This window comes from Eufriesea mexicana, unplaced genomic scaffold (assembly GCF_001483705.2).
Source record: "Eufriesea mexicana isolate 0111107269 unplaced genomic scaffold, ASM148370v2 scaffold1847, whole genome shotgun sequence".
Lineage (NCBI taxonomy): Eukaryota > Metazoa > Arthropoda > Insecta > Hymenoptera > Apidae > Eufriesea > Eufriesea mexicana.
In genome coordinates this window covers 34,297-54,689 of record NW_016909944.1, presented here as the reverse complement: position 1 = coordinate 54,689, position 20,393 = coordinate 34,297, and the positions used below count along the sequence as shown (strand labels likewise).

Below are 20,393 nucleotides of genomic sequence, written 5' to 3'. Positions count from 1 at the left end.
ATGTTTTAAATCACAAATATTAAATTAAACATTTCAAATTATTATACAAGTAGAAAATGAAAAATTCGAAATTACAAGAAGACACGTTTACAGAAAATTTCGATGCTTGCCCCGTTAAAAGAAAAATTTCTAGCTAAGCATAAAACATGTACACCGAGGCAAGGAATAGGAAGAAAGAACCCTTTGGTCTCTTGTATTCGTTTAACTTACAGCTACTGAGTTTATATTCACACTGAGAACGCGTGGGTTAGAGGTGGAAGCCCCATCGGTCCAATAATTGACGAACTTGTCCTGAAACATTCGACGTTGCTCTTTTTTTCCGTTGCAGAGATATGTTGCAGCGCTGAAAGAATCAGCCGCGGCGTCGTTGTAAATCATGTTCTGTCTCTCTTGCTTTCTTACCTGTCCGATGTACACGGAGCTGCGTTGACCTCCGGCCTCTTTCGTCCTGGTGGCCTCGTCCCTCTCTCGATCTTGGACGATACGACCGCCCTGCGAATCGGTCGGCGGTCGACCGGTACTTACTATCGGCGTCACCGACGTTGTCCCCATTTGCGTATTCAGCAGGGCATTGCTCTAAACAATGCGAAATCGTACGGGTTTTTTAAACCTTCCGAGACGACGTTACATCTCGAGGACGATGTGTGAGATCAACAGCGAAAGTTTGATCGATTGTTCTACAGTATTACCAAGTTTTGGAAGATTATAATTTGTGAAATTTTCATTGATGATCGTGGTATTTTATTTCGTAGTTTGTTTGACGGATGGATTATAATTTTTAATACTGTAAAGTATGTAAAGTATGTAATGTTAAGTATTGAATACGTATAATTACATATTATGAGAATTATATGTCTCTAAGTTTGATCGATTGTTCTACAGTATTACCAAGTTTTGGAAGATTATAATTTGTGAAATTTTCATTGATGATCGTGGTATTTTATTTCGTAGTTTGTTTGACGGATGGATTATAATTTTTAATACTGTAAAGTATGTAAAGTATGTAATGTTAAGTATTGAATACGTATAATTACATATTATGAGAATTATATGTCTCTAAGTTTGATCGATTGTTCTACAGTATTACCAAGTTTTGGAAGATTATAATTTGTGAAATTTTCATTGATGATCGTGGTATTTTATTTCGTAGTTTATTTAATAGGTGGATTTTTATTCTAAATATTGTAAAGTGTGTAAAATATGTAATTTTAAGTATTGAATTAGTATAATTACGTATTATGAGAAATGAGTGTCTCTAAGGTATGCAATAATGTAGTTTCATATTTTAATTCCTTGGCTGAAGAATTTGGAGTATTTTGATTTTAATTTTAAATATTGTAAAGTATATATAGTATTTAATTTAAAATATCGAGTTAATGTAATTACGTATTATGAAAGTTGTATGTCTCTAAAATATGCAATGGTATATTTTCTTTATTTTAATTTATTGACTAGAGAATTTGGAGCAGTTCGATTTCGATTTTAAATATTGAAGGGTATATGAAGTATTTAATTTTAAATATTAAGTTAATGTAATTACGTATTATGAAAGAGTTGTATGTTCTTAAAATATGCAATAGTATATTTTCTTTATTTTAATTTATTGGCTGCGAAATTTGGAATATTTTAATTTTAATTTTAAATATTTTAAAGTATGTAATATACGTGATTTTAAATATTGAATTAAAATAATTACGTATCATGAGAGTTGTATGTTTCTAAAATATGAGATAGTATATTTCCTTCATTTTATTTTATTGCTGGGAAAATTATAGTTTTATTATTTATATTTTTAGGGCTGCAAATATTTCTATTTAGTGAAAATTGATTTCATTTTTTGGAAAAATCGGTGATAGTTCGATTTTAGTATTATTCTACTTTAAAATATTAATTTAATACAATTACACGTAGCCACCTTGTCAAGATAGATTTTTAAAATCTATGACACTAACAATTATATTTTTAACTCATTACTGAAAAAGTTCATTATTATATGATATTAGTTGCTCTATTATAAGCGTTTACTTTTTAAAAAATTTATGGACACCCGATTTAAAATATTATATAGAAATAATTATACGTAGTTACTTTTCAAAATATGTTTTTAAAACACGTGAAAATCATTATTCAAAAATTTATGAGAACAAAGAAGAAAGAACAATCGATTAATACTTTGCTTTTCTTCACGGACCATGTTTTGTCGATCATTGGGAATGGATGATGAATGAAAATGATATATTTCTCGAATTCTAACCCGAAGAGTTTATCGAATACCATTCATTACCAAACTTATTTGATTTCTTTACTGACTATTCTCATTTTCTTCCATTTTCTTTTCTTTTTCTTTCATTTCTCTGTTATATTTCTTATAAACATTTCTAAATTTCTTGCATTAAAAATGACTGAATTGGTCAAAAATATTATCAAGTAAACCTTCAATTCTACTAAACACTGAGTGCGTTTCAAAGTGCGCGGTGCATGGAAGTAAGAAACATGCGACACATAGAAGAATTATTTACAAATTTACAGTGAAATTATATACAACTACGAACTATAAAAATTAAACAATTTTATCCAAGGTAAAAGAATCTCATGATAATAAAATACGTTGAAGTAGGCATTTGATAAATTCTTTCAACGATGAAACCGAATTGGAAAAATGATGCAAAAGAACAAGAAGAAATACAATTTTTATAGTATAATTAATAAACACGAAATTGGAAAATTAGTATACTACCAAAGAATCTACTTCAACAAAACCAAAGCGTTAAACAAGAAGCAAGTACAATGTGCCATCGAGAACATAAAAATTATAATACGAAATAATTTCAAAGAATATTAGGAAAATCTACATATGTACATTTCTTGGGGAAAGTAAACAACACGAGTAACGAAATAAATTAACAAAATAAAATTTAAATTTGTACTACTTGAATTACTTTGATCGCAGAATATAAATACTCGTTAATTCAATTATTATACGATAAAGTAAAAGAAATAAAATAAAATAAATAAATAATTGAAATATAACGTAAAATGAGATCACTGAATATTAAAATATATAACAAAAGAATTTTAAGAAGCATTACAAAGATAGTTTGAAATGTAAATATTTTTCTAAATTTTAAAATTGTAAATTATTTATAAACAAAAAAAATCTTTATGAATTAATATACCTACCACAATATCTTACTTCGTTTATGCCAAAAAATATTATCAAAAACACTTCTCATTTAAATATTCCAAATTAACATTTCATCAAATTGTGATAATAAAAATTCCAAATTCGTAAGATTTTTTACTTGACAAAAAATTAGCATCGTTAAAAATAAATTAAAAACGATATTAAGACAAATTTAACGATATTATACAAAATTGCTTGTCTTTAATTAATTTTTGAGATAATTATTTTTAAACGTGTTGTGTTTAAGATAAAAAATTATATAGTGCACTTAAAAAAATGAAAGTGACCTTAATATATTATTTAATAAAAAGATTCTTGACCACCTTTATTATCGCAATTTGTTTTCGTCCGAATGCTGACTAATTTTTGTTCAAGATGCTTTTCCATTACAATAATTAAAGTGCCAAAAAGGTACTATATCTCAGTTTTAATGTACATCCTGTATAATATTTTACTTTCTGAAATGATGATCAACTTTCAACTGATGACGTGACGTTAAATTAACTGCACACTTGAACTACTTGGCAATCATTAATAAAATTATTATGGCTGAGTTAAAATATACCATTGTGTTTGTACTAATAAATTGCCATAACATTATACTCCATCTTAACATGGTTGAAAAATATTCCAATACCATTTAATGCTATACTATAATATAATTTAGAATAATTTGAAATATTAGACTGAAGTATAATCACCTAGCAAATAATAAATAATAATAATGAAATAATCAATACAAATGAAATTTTTCTTATTTTATGTATTAAAAAATATGTCCAATCACGTCATGTCATCATTACTGATACCAAAAGAAGTAAAAATAAAAATAACGAGTATTTACATCCTAAATTATACAGTGAGTCAGATAACTCTGCAGTCTGAAATTAATTAATAATTATCAAATGTTTGTTATATGAAAAAATGTTTAAATAAAAATTGTTTGTCATCAAGTGGATCACACAGTATAATAATATAGTTTCTGTTATCATAATTTTTCATCAACATATGAAAATGAGTTTGAACGTTCAACCGTAATACATACTACTTAACCTTGAAACTCAAAAAAGTGAAGAATACTACTCTCATTAGAAATATTTTATTAATTATTGGCCCTCGACTTCGTATACCTTAATAATCTTTTACCAAATCAAATCTTGCATAATTAGAAAACTCAAAATGACCTCGATAGCTCAAAAAAATCAAAATGATAAAATTATTAAAATACACGGTTCTTTCGTTAACAAACAATTCTTATTCGAAAAATTTAGTCACGAAGCAACATTTGATTGGGAAGTAATTCCAGATGGCAGAGTTAAATAACCCAGCGAGTATACTGAAACATCGTGATACTTTGGCAAAACGTCTCCCGCCCACATTTTATGCACCAATGGCACAATAATTGATCGAAAAGAGGCAAAAAGTGACACGTGATACGAGAAACAGACGACTCGTTTTCTCCGAGCGGATGGTTTTTTCGGACGAACATAACCGACGCACGCACGGCTAACGATCGATGATGATGAACAGGTGGAATAAGAGATACCATTTCGTTGGTGCTCGGGACGCTAGCAGGGGTACCAAGTGGCCCCGTATTATCGGGTCCACCTCCATTGGGGCCGACGATCGCGTTACCAGTAAGGCCAAGATCAACGGTGCCGGGACTTTGGACGTTTCTCATCGGTTCAGCGACAGGTCTACCGTTATTACTGTACACCGGGCCTTGATACTGATTGTAAGTGCCTTGGTTAGCCTGGTTATAATACGGTCTGGGTGGTGGCCTGTTAGTGGTAGTGGAAGTGCTAAGTGAGAACACAACCTCGACGGGGCTCCTAGGTGGATCCGGTATTATCGTTCCATTCGGGAATTTCCGGACCAGCTTGCCGTCCGGGAAGATACCGAATATCACGTACGGGCTGTCCACGTTCCTAGCATCTATCAGGTTATCCTCTGGCCGCTTTCTCACGATCGTTTTGTTCGGATAGATACCGTACACCAGGTAGTCTCGTAGCGGACCTTTGGTAGTGGAGCTGAGGCTGAAGCGTGGTGCAGGTGTCAGTCTGCTGCCACCGAATCGACCCACGTAGGGTGTCGTGGGATCCAGAGGTCTAGTAGGAAAGCTCGTGGTTGTAGACACGGTCACTCCTGGTGTAGTTTGCACAGTGGTCATTTGCATGGCAGTGTTCGCAGGAGTGGTGCTCGTGGGATCGTTCGTGGAAGCTTGATCGGAACTCGTGGGCACAGTGGTACTTTCTGACGAAACCTTGGTCCCAGCTTCGGTAGACACGAGATTCTCAGCTATATCGACTGGCGTCGTGGTCTCTGTCATCGGAGTGACCGTGACGACGTCCATTCTCGTCGTCTGAGGAGTCGATGTACCTGTACTCGTCGACGTCGTCGTCTCAGTCGTCATCGTCGCCGTCGTCGTCGTCTCGACCGAGGATGAAGTGGTTCTGATGAGAGAGGACTCGGGAGGCGATGAGGTAGAGGATTCTGGAGTTGATGACGGAGTGGTCGAAGAATCTGGGATCATGGTACTGATCTCGGTCGTTTGGCCGATTCCTGAACCTGCCGTCCCTTGGGCGGTTGCTGATGTCGAATCCTGGAAACGGGCAACAACAGTTGGAGTTTCGTTTTCGAGGGTCGGGGTTGTTTGGGGGAAATTTGCTGTTTCGCTGGGCGGATTAGTAGTGGTTTCCATGGCGGACATTGTACTCGATGTTAGAGGGGACTGGTTAGTAGTGACCCCTGTGTCATCCATGGAACTAACATCCAGCGGCGCAGTGGTTGCAACTGATGGCGTGGTGGCTTCGAGGATTTCGTTACCAGAGGTGTCTGTGGTCAAGGATGCCAACTGAGTCGTGAGCTCTGTGGTTGGGTTAGTTTCCACATCTACGTCATTTACACGTTGAACCAATGCTACGGTAGGCGTCATGGTGGTTTGCTCTGTGTTCGTTTCTGGGGATGTAGATGGCGTGATTGTATTTACAGAGGAGGGTGTAGTTTCTGGGGTTACGGTGGTTACTTCGGATTGATTAGTGGTGGTATCTGTCACAAGCTGTGAGGTTACAGTTGTAGTACTGGTTAATGGTATACTGGTTCCCGCGGGCTCAGTGACACTCTCTGTGCCTGGTTCGGAAGCCGTTGTAGGATTGGTCGTCGCGATAAGATTAGACAAAGACAAATCGGACGTGTTAGTAGTTAGTTCAAAATTCGTGGTAGGTGTGACTGTCGTGTCTGAGCTTTGTGTTGTACTGATGATTGTCTGTGTCTGAGTCGTGGTGTCAGGACCTCTGTTCGACAGGGTGACTTCTGACCCGGTTTCTGTCATGAACGAGGAGGTTGTCGACTCTATGATCTCGGCTAGGGGTCCTACCGACGTAGACTCGGTCGTCTGTACGCTTTCTACTTCACCGTCTGCCGCGTTACTCTGAGGGGTTGTTGTCGGTGTGTCTGTCGTACTTTCAGAAGATACGGTCGTTGTAGGGTCTGTGGAGTTCAGCTCGTTCTGAGAAGGATCAATCGAGAAAGTAGAAGACTCTGACATAGCTATAGTGGTCGACGATGACTCTACGCTTTCAGTCGTGACATCTGGGGGAATAGACGATGACTCTGCAGTTTCTGTCGTACTGAGTACGTCGCTCGATAAACTCGGTCGGTCTATCTCGTTTGCCATTAAGTTCCCTAATCTAGCCGTGACGTTCGAATTTTGACCTGGCGTCTCTTGTTGGGTATCGTTTATCCCTTCCGTAAAGAGTGTCTTAGCAATGGACATTAACTCTGTTAGTAAAGTGTCATTGGTGGATGTGGTCGTGGACGCAGAGGTTACTTCAACGTCTAAGGGCGTCGAAGAACCGTTCGAATCGCCTACAGTGGTCGAATCTGTGCTCGAAACTGTCTGAGAGTCTTGTGTGCTTGTTACTGTTGTCATTGTTGCTGGTGTCGTGATTGTGAATGCATTTATTTCGTCCTGCGTGTTGGCTCCTGGAGTGGGTACCATTGTGGGTGACGGAGTACTGATTGAACCTACTGCGCTCTGGGTAGTTACTTCTTCAGCCGTTCTTAAACTCGACTGCTCCGTCATGACTGACGACAGAGTAGTCGACTCTCCTTGAACAGTCGTCGTTTCACTCCTCAACTGCGATAAAGACTCCACACTACTATTACTACTCGAATCTGGTATCACGTTGGATATTTCAGTCGCGGGAGATATCGTGGTCGTGGAATCTTGAGTGGGCACCGTGGATGTGGACATGGACGCTTGCAATCGGGACAGAATATCCTGCGCGAAATCTATCAGCCTGTTTCGAGTCGTGGACGTAGGTATCGCCGTGGTAGTCTCTACATCGATCATATTACTCGATTCTGCTTCGGTTGTCGGGGTCTCGGTAGTAGAGCTAACCTCTACCGTCTGAGTCACAGTCGTCTCAGACAACGGTATAGTATTGGTCTCGGGATTTTCGGACGTGGTGACTTGCGTGGTGGTGACCATCATCGAAGCAGTAGTCGTCTCTATCGTATTCTCCGAAACGTCTACCCTGGACGTAACGTTAGCCTCGCTGACTAGTCTCTGAGCTTCCGTGTTTTGCGCTTCGGTACTCGCAACAGTGGTACTGGTGCTCTCATCCAGCTCTGTACTGCTAACTTCAGGTGCAGAACTCGTAGTCATGGGAGCATCCGTCGTGGAACTTACGAGTTCTTGATTCGTCGTGCTGTTATCAACCTGTGCAGATAGTCGAGAGTCCACTGCCCCTCCGACGTTCATCGTGGTTGCCTCTGTAGTCCTCGAGGGCGACTCCGTGGTAGTCTGTTCTGTCACGGGCATCGTGTCGGCATTTGTGGAAATCTGTTCGGTGGTGGAGGATGAAACTGTACTCGTGGAAACTTGCTCGTTATCGGCGAGCGATTCGGTGCTGGTGGAGGCTTGTTCGGTACTAGAGGACGGTTCTGTGCTCGTGAAAACCGGTTCAGTCGTCGAAGGGGTTTCAGAAGGGGCTCCTGTGGTAACCGCGGGGGTGGAGTTCTCCGTGTCCTCGGGTAATCTCGGGGTCTGTGTGCTGTCCTGAATAGTGTTCGCGGTGGTGTCTGGGGTCTGTGGGCTGGAGGTCGCTACAGTGGGGCTTGTGGTGTCATTGTTAGCATTATCGCCGATGCCGTTAGCGACAGCGGCGTTAGAGTCTACCTGGGGAACCATGCCAACTTGCTCTTCACGCTGCATGCTCGCGTTTCCCTGTAACTGTTCATTCCTCACGCTGACTGACTCCAATGCCTGATAAAGGGTCAAAAATCTTGGTTCTCCAGGACTCGAGACATCGATCGGTGGTGGCAAGCCAGAGTTCTAAAAACAGAAATTTCATGCGTGCAGGGTGCTGTACATTCAACTCGATACCTGAACGGTTCGAGACCGGTGTCCTGTTTTTTCTATCATACATACAGTTTGCATACTACGTACGTTGCATCGACAATTACTGATGGGTGTATTTACAGTGGAACAAGGAATCGTACAACAAGGGAACGTTGTTCGTTCTTTCGTATCGTTAAGTCGAGAGTGAATTTGAAGAAAAAATAAAAATTACTGCTCGATTTGGCGCGTTTATAATCGATCTCATAATTGAGTGAGCATACACCATCTCTTGGTCGAGATACGAACTAGCGGAGGAAGAGGAGAAACCGAGACTGCTTTAATGCACCGAGAAACACGGGTATTAGCAAAGCAACGGTGAGCTAGAAACTCGTTCCTCGAGCGAAGGATCGCTGATACAGGCAATAGAGACTGGTTGCCCGCTCACTTTGATTTTTTCTTTTTCATCGGGATTTCTCACAGCTGTTAATCCTCTCCCACAGAGGTCTCCAGTGATATGTATTTAACAGCGCGAAGTTAGAACAACACTGAAGCGTGACTCCGTTTAACGACTCGAAATATCCCCCGAGATCATCGATACTTGAACTAATTAGTATAAATAACTGGTCCTAGACTCTTTATTTTTCCTCTTATCGTTTATTTTCATCGCACCGTTTCTTAAATACTTACTGTATCAAAGTGACGAGATATTAAAGTACATTAAAGTATTATTACGTTAAAATTGTGAAAAATAAACGATGAAAAATTAAATAATCGTCATTTTTATTCGAATAATTGCAAATTTAATTATACATTTAATTTAATTTCTAATTCTTTCTCGTCACACTACTCGTACCATTTACCTGTGCGAATTGTGTATATATAGGTATACAGTTACGGTAGTTCTAGCGTCACGAATCGAACGAGAGAGAGAACGTCACATTTGAAGAAATCGAATTAATTGCAGAGTAAAGAGAACTACGCGATATCTGCGGATTTTTGCGTGTCGAACGGCAGAGATTTCAACAGGTATCGCGAAACTAGTTTAGGACGCGGATTCGGAGAACTTGTTAGTGAAAACTGAGGTCGAGGCTGCGCCGAGGAAAAGTAAATTCGTGACCTTAAATCGCGAATCCTTTTCTTTTTTTTTTTTTAATTTTCTTTTTCCGTTTTCTTCTCGATTCGCCTGTAACGACTCCGACCCACCCACATGTCCCAGATACCATCCACGTTAAGACAGTTTTAATGCACGTTACACAGCATCCATTTACTTTCACTCGTTACCGTCTCGAACACCGTGAAACATACGGATCGCGAAAATTTACCTATGTAATCGGAATGTGTTCGTATTTAGAAAGTCAAGTCTCGTTACGTACAATCCAAATAGAACATCGAGAACGGGAGAATAGTGACGTTAGGTTTATTCAGTTTTCACAAGTTTACACAAGGCGTAGAATTCAATAAATCCGACTTGTGTAATATTTATTAATGTAACACAGTATAATATTTCGTAATTCGAGTATTACAGTGATTATTTTCCGTCGGTTTTCTGGCTGTTTAATGTCCTGAGATTTCGAATTACGTGTCAATAGATATTTATAAATATTTAGGAATATTTATACTTGGATAGACAGACAGCTACTTATGAATATTCATAAATATCCGTCGGAGGATATAAATAGATGTCTTTAAGAGATTAATTATCGAGGAAATTCTTATTAATATTTAAATATTGTGGAATTTTAGCTGGTATTGCTCCGATGATTTGATTATAATTAAATTAATATATTTATTTCCCTCTTTGTCATGCCAGAATTTCTACTCTGTTTAATAATGGTGTACATTTTATTCGTTTAATGCACTTCATTTGTAAGTAATAATAAATAATACATTAAAGAAGGTACTATTCTTTTGTTGCAAAAGTATTCAGATACTCAATTAGCGTTTGTACATAAAACATACATTTGTATTTCATGAAATTATTATGAAATTGTCATATATTATTATAAATTATCAATTATGACCCAGTTGATTGGATTCATAAATAATAATACTTTCCAAATTATTTATATTGATATATTATTCCAATCCTCTTATTTGAATAATTTAAAGACAATTATACATTAGAAATTTTTAAATCATCTTATTTTTCAATGTTCATTGCATTGCAGTTGTTTTAAAGTATCCAAATACCCATTTATATGCAAAATTATAGTAGATATCCTTGAACTCGCCTAAATTCATATTTTCAAAAATTATTTTGACACTATTTGCACTGTTTGACAGAATTTTGAAATTCTATTTTCCACCTACAAATAAAATATATACTTGAAAATAGCAAAAATAAAATATATTAATTTAATCATGCTGGGATTATCGGAACAACGATGTTTGAAACATTATAGTCTCTGAACAATAATAAAAGTCACTGTATATTTTCGAGAAAATTAAACGATGCTCCTCAATTATGGTATTTGTCGTTTCTCTATATTTTTAACAATTATTTATAATTATTTATAATATGTGAAAAAATATATTTATGGACGCGATTAAATAAGAACGAACAACTGGATGTCGCGTGCGATCCAAGAACCAAAACATTTATTACCAAAAATATATGTATATATATATATATGTATAATCTTGTATAACACAGTATATGCATTATAATGATGACAGTAACAACGTGAGTACCTGTACAGATTAGTAAATACGAACCCATGATAACAACTAGCATAAATCACAAAACTAAACGTTAATCACAAATTAATGGTTATATACTTTTTTCTTCATTTTCTTGTGTTACTTATAACCTTTTTTTTTTCTTTTCTTCTTTCACTCGACTTAAACATTGAATTATATCTTGCGAACGAGAGAAACGAGAATGATTCACAATATTTATTGCGCAACACTCGTACCTATAACGATATAACATTACATCAGCTGTGTGGAGTAAATGCGTAAAGAAAGTAGACACTTTTCTAATATTATTAATAATACTTAAAATAAAAAGAAAGCTTGATAAGTATGACATAAGAAGTATCCTGTGCGAACGGCGATCCGCTGAAATATTAATGGGAAGAGATGATGATTAATAATTATTAGTAGCACATCTGACGGAGTACAATTCGAGTGATTAGTTCAACGCAGATTATTTGTGTCGATGTCATTAGAATCGAGACTTCCGGACGGAGTTGTGATGACACCGATGTGATCGATCCACGATGGTGGTGCGACTGCTCTGATCTCCTCCGCTACCTTCGTGGTGAAAACCTTTTAAGCACACAAAAACGACCACACTGACTCACTGTTAACCAGCTACAACTTTCTTCTGCCACGTAATCTTACCTCGGTAATAGTCCTCACGATCCATTTCTTTCACATACGACCTTCCGTTAGTTTTCATACCACTTCTTCGCGAAGCTTTCTTTCATCGATAACGAATTACGCGTTACGAATTAATGCTTCGTGTCTCATCGCGACGTTTTTACGGCCCCTCGAATTAAATACTGCGAGTTAATTTATCGCGACGATTAAAACGAAAGATATTCCCGCGGAAAGTACCGGCGGTCGATTGGCGCGAAATTTGAAAGTGACAACGAAGAGTTAAACTTTAGTTTCGAATATTTACTAGTTTTCCAATCGTTAATAACAAATTTTCGAGATTATATATCTGTGAAAATTCGCGATAATTATTTTCCCTAAGGCAATATTGTTGAAAGTTGATTATGAAAATTGGCGATAATTATTCTTGCTAATTAATGTGTGTCGCAATATTGTTGGAAGACGATTATGAAAATTTGGGATAATTATTTTCTCTAAGTCAATACTGTCACTGTTGAACGCTTTTTCATTTTTCCAATATTAAAAGTTGATTGAGATAAAGAAATTCGAAAGCTTCGTACGCGTGAAATTATGAAGTTTATTTTAAAATATTAAGCTAGTAAGAAGTTATTCTTCGAAATTACGTCACTGGTAATCATAAATATAATTTTAAATTACGTGAATTCGCGTTAATTATAATTAAAAGGAGAATTATAAATAACACGAACTCGTGTCATTATATACGATTCTTTTAATATCTGAGAAAGTAATATATATCAGAAATTAATATCTTTTATTTTGGGTCCAACATCTCCCTACCATTTCTCTTAAATTTCGTATAAATCAGCTATTGATTTCTCGAAAATACAAGAAAAAAAGGGAAAAAAATATCGGCATCGCGATATAATGAAACATGATGCTTGATGTAAAGTAAAAAATGGATTTCGAAAAGATTATTGATGATTTAGTATAATGTAATTTTTACCAATTACGTACCTTAAGTTATTAGATATGCTGGAAATTTTTATATGTTATTTATATTCAGAAATTAATTACTTTTTACATGTATTATTACGATAACAAAAATATTGTTCTAATTTTGTGAATATTCTTTTTTATTCATGGTATTCTAAATTAACCGTTTGTTAGTACTTTATGATCGTATCGATGTCATTTTTAGATGATTTGTATATTAGCAGTCTTACCTCTACGGGTGTAACTGGTGTAGTTGAAGAACTAGTGATCGATGGCACAGTGGGCTGGTAAATATTATTTTGCTTTCTGATAAACAATTCCGCTCCTTTGTATCTCGCACTAAAGCGGGGTGGTTGTCCATTAGGGGTGATTCTGGGAGGCGAATTCTGTTCACAGATGACATTATTGGTTACTTCAGAATTAAGTGTCAAAGTTGACGAGCAAAATAAACAAGACGTTGGAATAACGAATTTTAAACTATTATTTCATATTTAAATTAATATAAATAATATAGTAAAGAGTATCGAGGAAATGTTCGTTAGTCAACTCCAACACTTATTATTATATATATGTAAATGAATAATTTATTGTTTATTATTTTAATATATTTATTATGAAATGTTAAAATAATAGAAATCTTTCAAATTTGAAGAATTTATAGCATTTCTTGAGAAAAGTGAATAATATTTAATTAATGTAGGATGTAAAGTCAATTTTCGTGGAATGGTATATAATATACTATATATATAGTAACACGTTATATAAGTGTAAAGGAATCGATTTGAAAATATATTCAAAGAAAAAGGAATTGGAAATTAATATAAATTAATATTAGGTTGGTAGAAAAATAATTTCATTTTGCTTCTTTTCCATCTCTAATTAAATAACATAAATAAATCGTAAATCATAACTACATACATAATGTTTATTACGAAAAAACGAAATTATTTTTCTACCAACCTAATACAAAATGAAATAAAAGAAAATTGTATATCAGAATATTATCACCGATATCAAGAGAAAATTGAAATGAGATACAGGCACTTATTTGACCTCTGTAAATTATGATTATAATTTTATAAATATTAATATTTTCCACATATTACTATAATTCTCCTATATTCTCTATCTTAGATAAGAAAGTTATACTCGACAAAATATAAATACTTTTCATTAAAAATATTGATAGTAAGACATACGTTAAATAAACATTTTTCTATTTTTCTTGGTAAATACTATAAAATCTTAAACCAATTTTAAGAACGAAAATCTGTTATAATAAAAATAACCTTTAATAATATTATTTCTAATAACACGAAGACTCCAAAACTAAAGGATATTGCCATAAAAATTATTTTATGAATTTATTTTACAGTATATTAGCCATTTCACCGCTCAAATTATAAAAATCTTACTTTCTGAAAATCTCGCGTAAATAGCCAAGATTGATATTTACCGCAGTGTTGACATTGCTGTAAGCTCCGGAGAACACAGGTGTCTTGTTACCAAGGGAGCTCAACAGGGGTGCGACGGTGCTCCTCAGTTGCTCCAACAGTGTGCTATTCCCACTGAGGAACGTGCTTCTGGTAGGATTGAAGATATTCGTGTTACCGCTGTCGCCATTGCTGCTGCCGGTAATCCCTGGTGTCTCTGGCGTCGACTCGTTAGCAATCCTTAGGTTTACCTGTGGTTCCTGCGCTACCGATCGAGGGGATACCGTGGTGGTCTTCATAGTGGCGTGGTACTTTGACGATCTGGGCGTGATGGCGACTCCAGCGCCGTCGACTCTGGTGGAAGATTCCACCAACGTCGTCGGAACCTCCGAGTGCCTTCGATAGGTCGCGGTTCTAGGTCTGAACTCGGCCTTCCTGGTCTGCGTAGGTGGTCCCTGTGACGTGGCCGATTTCGACTTCTCATCGGCAGCATTCACTGCGGATTTTTTCCTAGAATATCTGCTAGTAGCCATCGGTACTTTCATCGTGACCGTAACTTGGTAATCTATGGTTTTCTCGTCGACGGACTTCTGCTTGGTTCGCTTGCTATACCGGGGTCTAAAGGTGGGCTTGGTGGCGCTGCTACTGAACTTTGATTTCTTTCCAAATCCCTCTTCCTGGGAAGTTTGCTGCTTCCTTTGCGTGGAGGTGTAAGACTTCTTAGGCACCGATGTCGTCGAAGTCTGTTCGATCGTCGTAGACTGGTCTTGCGATTTGCTATTGTGCGACTGATAGGAACAGGGTATCTTAGGTTTGACGGTAGTGACGGGATCGCTGTTTTCGACGGAGCGGGTAGAGTAGAGCGAAACCTTGGCATGTTTCCACGTCGAGTCCTCTTCCTTCGACTTTTTCCCCCCACAGCCATTTGCCACGCGAATTCTAGTGGAGTCGATGGTCCCCACCGATCCATCTTCCACGGAACGTATCACGGGCTGGTTGGTGGATAATACGTACGGTCTGGTGGTATCTTCCACGGTGGCTTTCTTTTCGATCGAGATAGAAGTGACCATTCGCTCCGCTATGATCCGTTCTTTCTTTAAACTGTACGGTCTGCCGGTAACCTTAGAAGAGTCCTCGAGGCCCTTCCTCGATCCAGCTAGCTTCGAGGCTTTCGCGCTCACCTCGTCCCGCGAATTTTCTACGGACGTGGGGGACCTGCGCCCCGTCGCGGCGGGCTTAGGGTACTTGGCTACCTTGCTCGTCTCATTGACCATCGGTACGCCGTTTGGCTTCGGTTTGCTGAAAGAGGAGGCCGTGGTTGCGTCGAGATCATTCTCCTCGATGTTCAACTCTGGCTTCACTAACCTCCTAGCCAGTTCCAGCTTCATCCTCGATCTTTCAGCGAACAAAGCGGCCGACGACTTTTTAACCTGAAAGGGTCGTTCAAACAGCTCCGTTTTAGGATAGTGGAAAACCGCTGTCGAGACTAAAGCCGGCTCCGGAAGCTCGAGCGGGGACTCTGTTAGTGTGCCACGGTCTCGACGTGCTTTCCATCGACAGGAGACGTTCTCAAGGTCGCTCGGAAAGCATACGCTCACGACAGGTCGGGGAACGGAGGACGGTAGTTCTATTAGGGGGAAGACGACATAGAAGCGCGGCCAGTTATTTTCCTACATGAAGAATAGGAGCTTGAGGAAGCGCAGAAACGAGACGATCCAGGCCGCCATTTGGCTCGTAACGAGCTCGAGCCACGATTTCACTGTACTGGACAACAACTGGAAAGTTCAATCAATGTTAACAGAGACCCGCAACTGGACTTGTGTTTGATTTTGTGCGGAAGATAGATGGCGTGGTGTGAAACACGACCATGTGAACGATCCATGGAGACGGTGACAAACGCGCGAGCTAAGTCGATGTACAAAACGAACGCAAACCTCACTCCGCTGAAGCTTTGTTTCTTTACTTCTAATTTCTAATTACACGCTACATAGATCAAATGCTTGCTTTTTACTAATGTGACGTTATCTATCGTTCCAGTGAGAAAAAAAAAAAAAAAATGAAAAAAAGAATTCGTGTACCATCGGATGGATATTCAAGGATGGTCCTTTAAAAAGCGTCGATCAAGCGATTAGCTGCGGTGAAGATGTGACGTAATTCAGTTTCGCGTACAGTCATGAAAGTTCTGTGTCCTTTTTCTAACTTCGGTCTAGTTTCGTGGTGAATTATCGATTGCGGAACAAAAGGAAGCCGGATCACAGATTTCTCGTTGCACGTGAGATTAATATTCAACACCCCTGACTCGAGTGTGCGATGAGAATTTTAGAGATTGATCTCCGGGACTGTTTCCAAATTGACACCTTTGTTCTGAGTATAGATGTTTCTCCAGAGATTGAATAAAATTGCATCGAATATCGAATGGAGGGAAAGTGCGATGGGATAAGTCGAAGAAAAAGAAACTGGTTGCACTGATTGACATAATGGCAGATTAATGGCAAAATGAGAATTGCTCGATGTAACGATTACGACTGGTCTATTATTGGTAATTTTGTCTGGCATCTTTAGGCGTGACTTTTATTTCGGAACAAAGGATCCTGGTCAAGGAATCAATTCCGACGTAATTAGAAGGCGGAAAACTGATGATTTGTTCATGATTCGAAAGAGAGATAGAAGACTTCGACAGTCAAGACGGAACATTCATCGACTTTGACACAAATCACTTTTACATTCTCTTTCGTTTCCTTTCTATTCCTTCGAATCTTTCGATGGTCTCCTTTGTTTTCAAAAAATCTATTCTTGAACCTTGGATACTATTCGAGTCAAAAATTAATGGAAGAATGGTGAGAAAATGTTCCTTGACAGTGATTACTTAGGACTCGATGATGCAATTAAGAAAGTGATCATTTCGTGTGAAATATGAAATAGTTTGTTGTATTGTAATAATTTTTATTTTGTTGCTACATATTTGTTTCAAAATTTTAGCAAATCTTTTGGAAATATTACTTTCATAATTTTCTACTATTTTAATATATAATTTTTATTTCCATCGTTTTATATTTTATAAAATATTAGAAAAATTTTCATATTTTTAGAATTTAGGATATTTTAGTATTTTTAATAATATTTGTAATCTATTATTTATAAAGGATAATATTAATTTCTATTATTATACGATATTTATTCCTGGAATTTTAGCGAATCTTTTGACAACATTAGTTTTATAATTTTTTCCTAATCATAATGTCAAACTTGTACTTTTATCGTTATGCAATATTCAGGTACAAAACTATTTTAATACCTGATTTTTATTTCTATCGTTGTATAATATTTATTTGCAAAATTTTTGTATTTTTAATAAAATTTGTAGTCCCGTGACAATATTAATCTAGTATTTCTCTATTATTTATAAAAGATAATATTAATTTTTATTATTATAATATATTTATTCATATAATTTTAGTGAATCCTTTGACAACAATAATTTCCTAATATTTTCCTAACTCTAATATCAAATTTACATATTTATCGTTACGCAATATTCAGCAACAAAATTTTATTAAATTAATGATTGAAATCTCCTCATACTCAGCTCATAATCTTACTCACGAGAGAAGATAAATATCGGCCTAAAGAGGAACAATAAAAGTAACAATACTTCAAAGTGAAAGTCGTGAATCTAACAGACGGTGTCTCACACACACAATACTCCAAAATCATTTTCTCGGAAAGCAATTTTACTTCAAGATTCCTCGCGCGGAATAATCACTTTCAATCGCCTCGTGAGTCGTTGATCACGTATCCACGGCCAATTAAAAATTCGAAAACCCGAGCATCGGGCAAGACGGATGCACCAATCACTCATAGACCTCGTCGAATAGGAAAAGACACGATTGCAAGCAAACGGTGGTTAGCTCGCCTTGCTGGGAATAAATCGGAACGCGTTACGTTCAGGTAGGTCAAACAAACCTTCACTTTCTCCGTCGAGATTCCAAAACAAAAGCAAGTGAACGAAAACCGAAAACCAGTTTGCGAACTCTACCGTACGTGAGGTAAGTCGTACTGTTGGAAGCACGTAAAATCCATGTGAAAAACTCGGAGAACTCTGTCCTTATCCGATGATCTAGTTCAAGGAAGCTTCGTGCTCGTTTGGACCTTGAGAGAACTCCACGTCGAGGATTCGTCGTTCCTCGTGTTAAGGGATATCGTTCGATCCAGTCTCGTTTGGAGGTGGACGATATCGTCGAAGCTGTTGATCACGATGATGTACCCCGGATCTCAAAAGCATCGGATAACTCTCCAATTTCATTGGAACAATGTCGACATTTCACCAACCACCACGGGGAAAGCTTGTCCATCTTTTCCTCTTTTGCTTTGGTTAATCGCGCATCATTGTCCAGTCCCGATTGGTCCTCAATGATGTTAGAAGCAAACGATTAAACGGAAGTTCGCAGCCTTTACCTCGCCACCAGGTTCAATCTTTGTTTAGGTTTATTATAGCGTTGCCTTTGACACGAAATTTTAGTATACATTCATACAGAACTCGTATTTTTCTATCCTTTTTTAGAGATTGGAAAGATGAAGAGAGAGTGTGTGTGAGAGAGAGAAAGAGAAATAGAGTGTGAAAGGAAGAGAGACAGAGATAGACTTTTAGATGGACAGTGTTTGCTAATATACAGTATGTCTAGATCAAATGTGTGATTATGTATTATAGTAATAGAATTATTTCTGAAACTATTAAGAATACAGAATGACTCATTGTTAGTGGAAGAAATATAAAATGGACGTATCTGTAAGTCGGTTGTATATGGGTGGTCCTCGTGAAATTGGAATTCTTTGAGACCAGGATTAATTTCTAATTTACGAACATGGCATGTGCCACGACGTGAATTTCGTATTTGTATTAATCCAGAGGATTCAGAATTTTATTTAGGCAATGAAAATTAAATTATTATTCCTTTTCTTCCGATGAAAATATTATATTGGGTATTCCGGAAAGTTCGTGCCGATTTTTCGTAGGTAGCGTATGAACAGGTCTGAATCGTAGTATCAAAACGATTGAAAACAAGTGACACGAATTTGGAAAAAAATTTGGATATAATATGTTAACTTTTGTCAGTTTTATATGCCTTTGAATGTGGAAGAAAACCAAGATTTTAGGCATTTAATGCTTTTCTTTTACCGGAAAGGCAAAAGTGTCAAGATGTGCGCTATTTATGGCGAAGGTACTATAGCTGAAAGAACTGTGCGGAAATAGTTGGCTAGGTTTTAGAACAGCATCTGTATAATTTAACCCTTGCACTCGAGAGGCGCCTCTCAGTCGCCATTTAATCAGATTCTAAAGATGGATGTCAATTAACTCTTTGCGCCATCTACTCACGACGGGTGACTATAGTCACCGGACACAAAAATTGAGTAAAATATTAATACAAGTGCACACCGTTCTTCTTAACTCTCTTCGCTAAGAATTGCAAACTCTATTGCGATGATCAGCTTTTCCTTTTCTTTTTTTCTTCAAAAAATTTGCGTCAAAGGACCGAATGCCAAACCAAAACCAAATTTACAATCACCCAATGATACCTGGAGTATCGAAGTAAAATAATTCCACGTCTTAATTTGCATACAATTTCTTATTTACCGTTTTAGAAACAAGCCGTTCACTGCACAAATCGATTAACTCCACATTTTGAAAAATCTTAAACTTAAGTGTCAAAGCACTTGGTATAGTTATGACATTTTATATTTAAGATTTTTCAAAAAGTGGAGTTAATCGATTTTCGCAGTGACACAAATATCGTCGACTTTATGACAGAAAGTCTTCGAATTACTATTTTCCTATAACGAAAACACCACCGAGTGCAAAGGGTTAATAAATGTATACTGAAATTTAAATCTCCCGCGTTTCAACCTTCCTTCGAAATCGGCACGAATTTTTGAGACAACCCAATACAATCGTTATAGAGAATATCCTAGATGAAAGCAAATAATTCCAATTTTTCTAGAATCACCGGTATCTGTCTCATAAGTTGCAAAGGGAAACCTGAACTTGTGATTTATCCAAGTTAATCTTCTCCAAACAGACATGTCACATGTTCCCTATTCAAAAGTTCTTCAAGATGACTAATCTTCCAGTTTGCAATAG

General features: G+C 37.0%; 1 protein-coding gene across 1 annotated transcript in view; it reads right to left on the bottom strand.

Moving 5' to 3' along the window:
* LOC108549236 (mucin-17) overlaps window positions 1–20,393 on the bottom strand; it is a 45,213-nt gene that overhangs the window by 17,761 nt on the left and 7,059 nt on the right. Inside the window, exons 6-10 of the mRNA XM_017902531.1 lie at window positions 14,281–15,687; window positions 13,055–13,210; window positions 4,731–8,522; window positions 403–576; window positions 211–291 (exon numbers count right to left, since the gene is read on the bottom strand). Of these exons, the coding sequence (XP_017758020.1) occupies window positions 211–291; window positions 403–576; window positions 4,731–8,522; window positions 13,055–13,210; window positions 14,281–15,687 (5,610 nt within the window). The remainder of the gene's footprint in view (window positions 1–210; window positions 292–402; window positions 577–4,730; window positions 8,523–13,054; window positions 13,211–14,280; window positions 15,688–20,393) is intronic.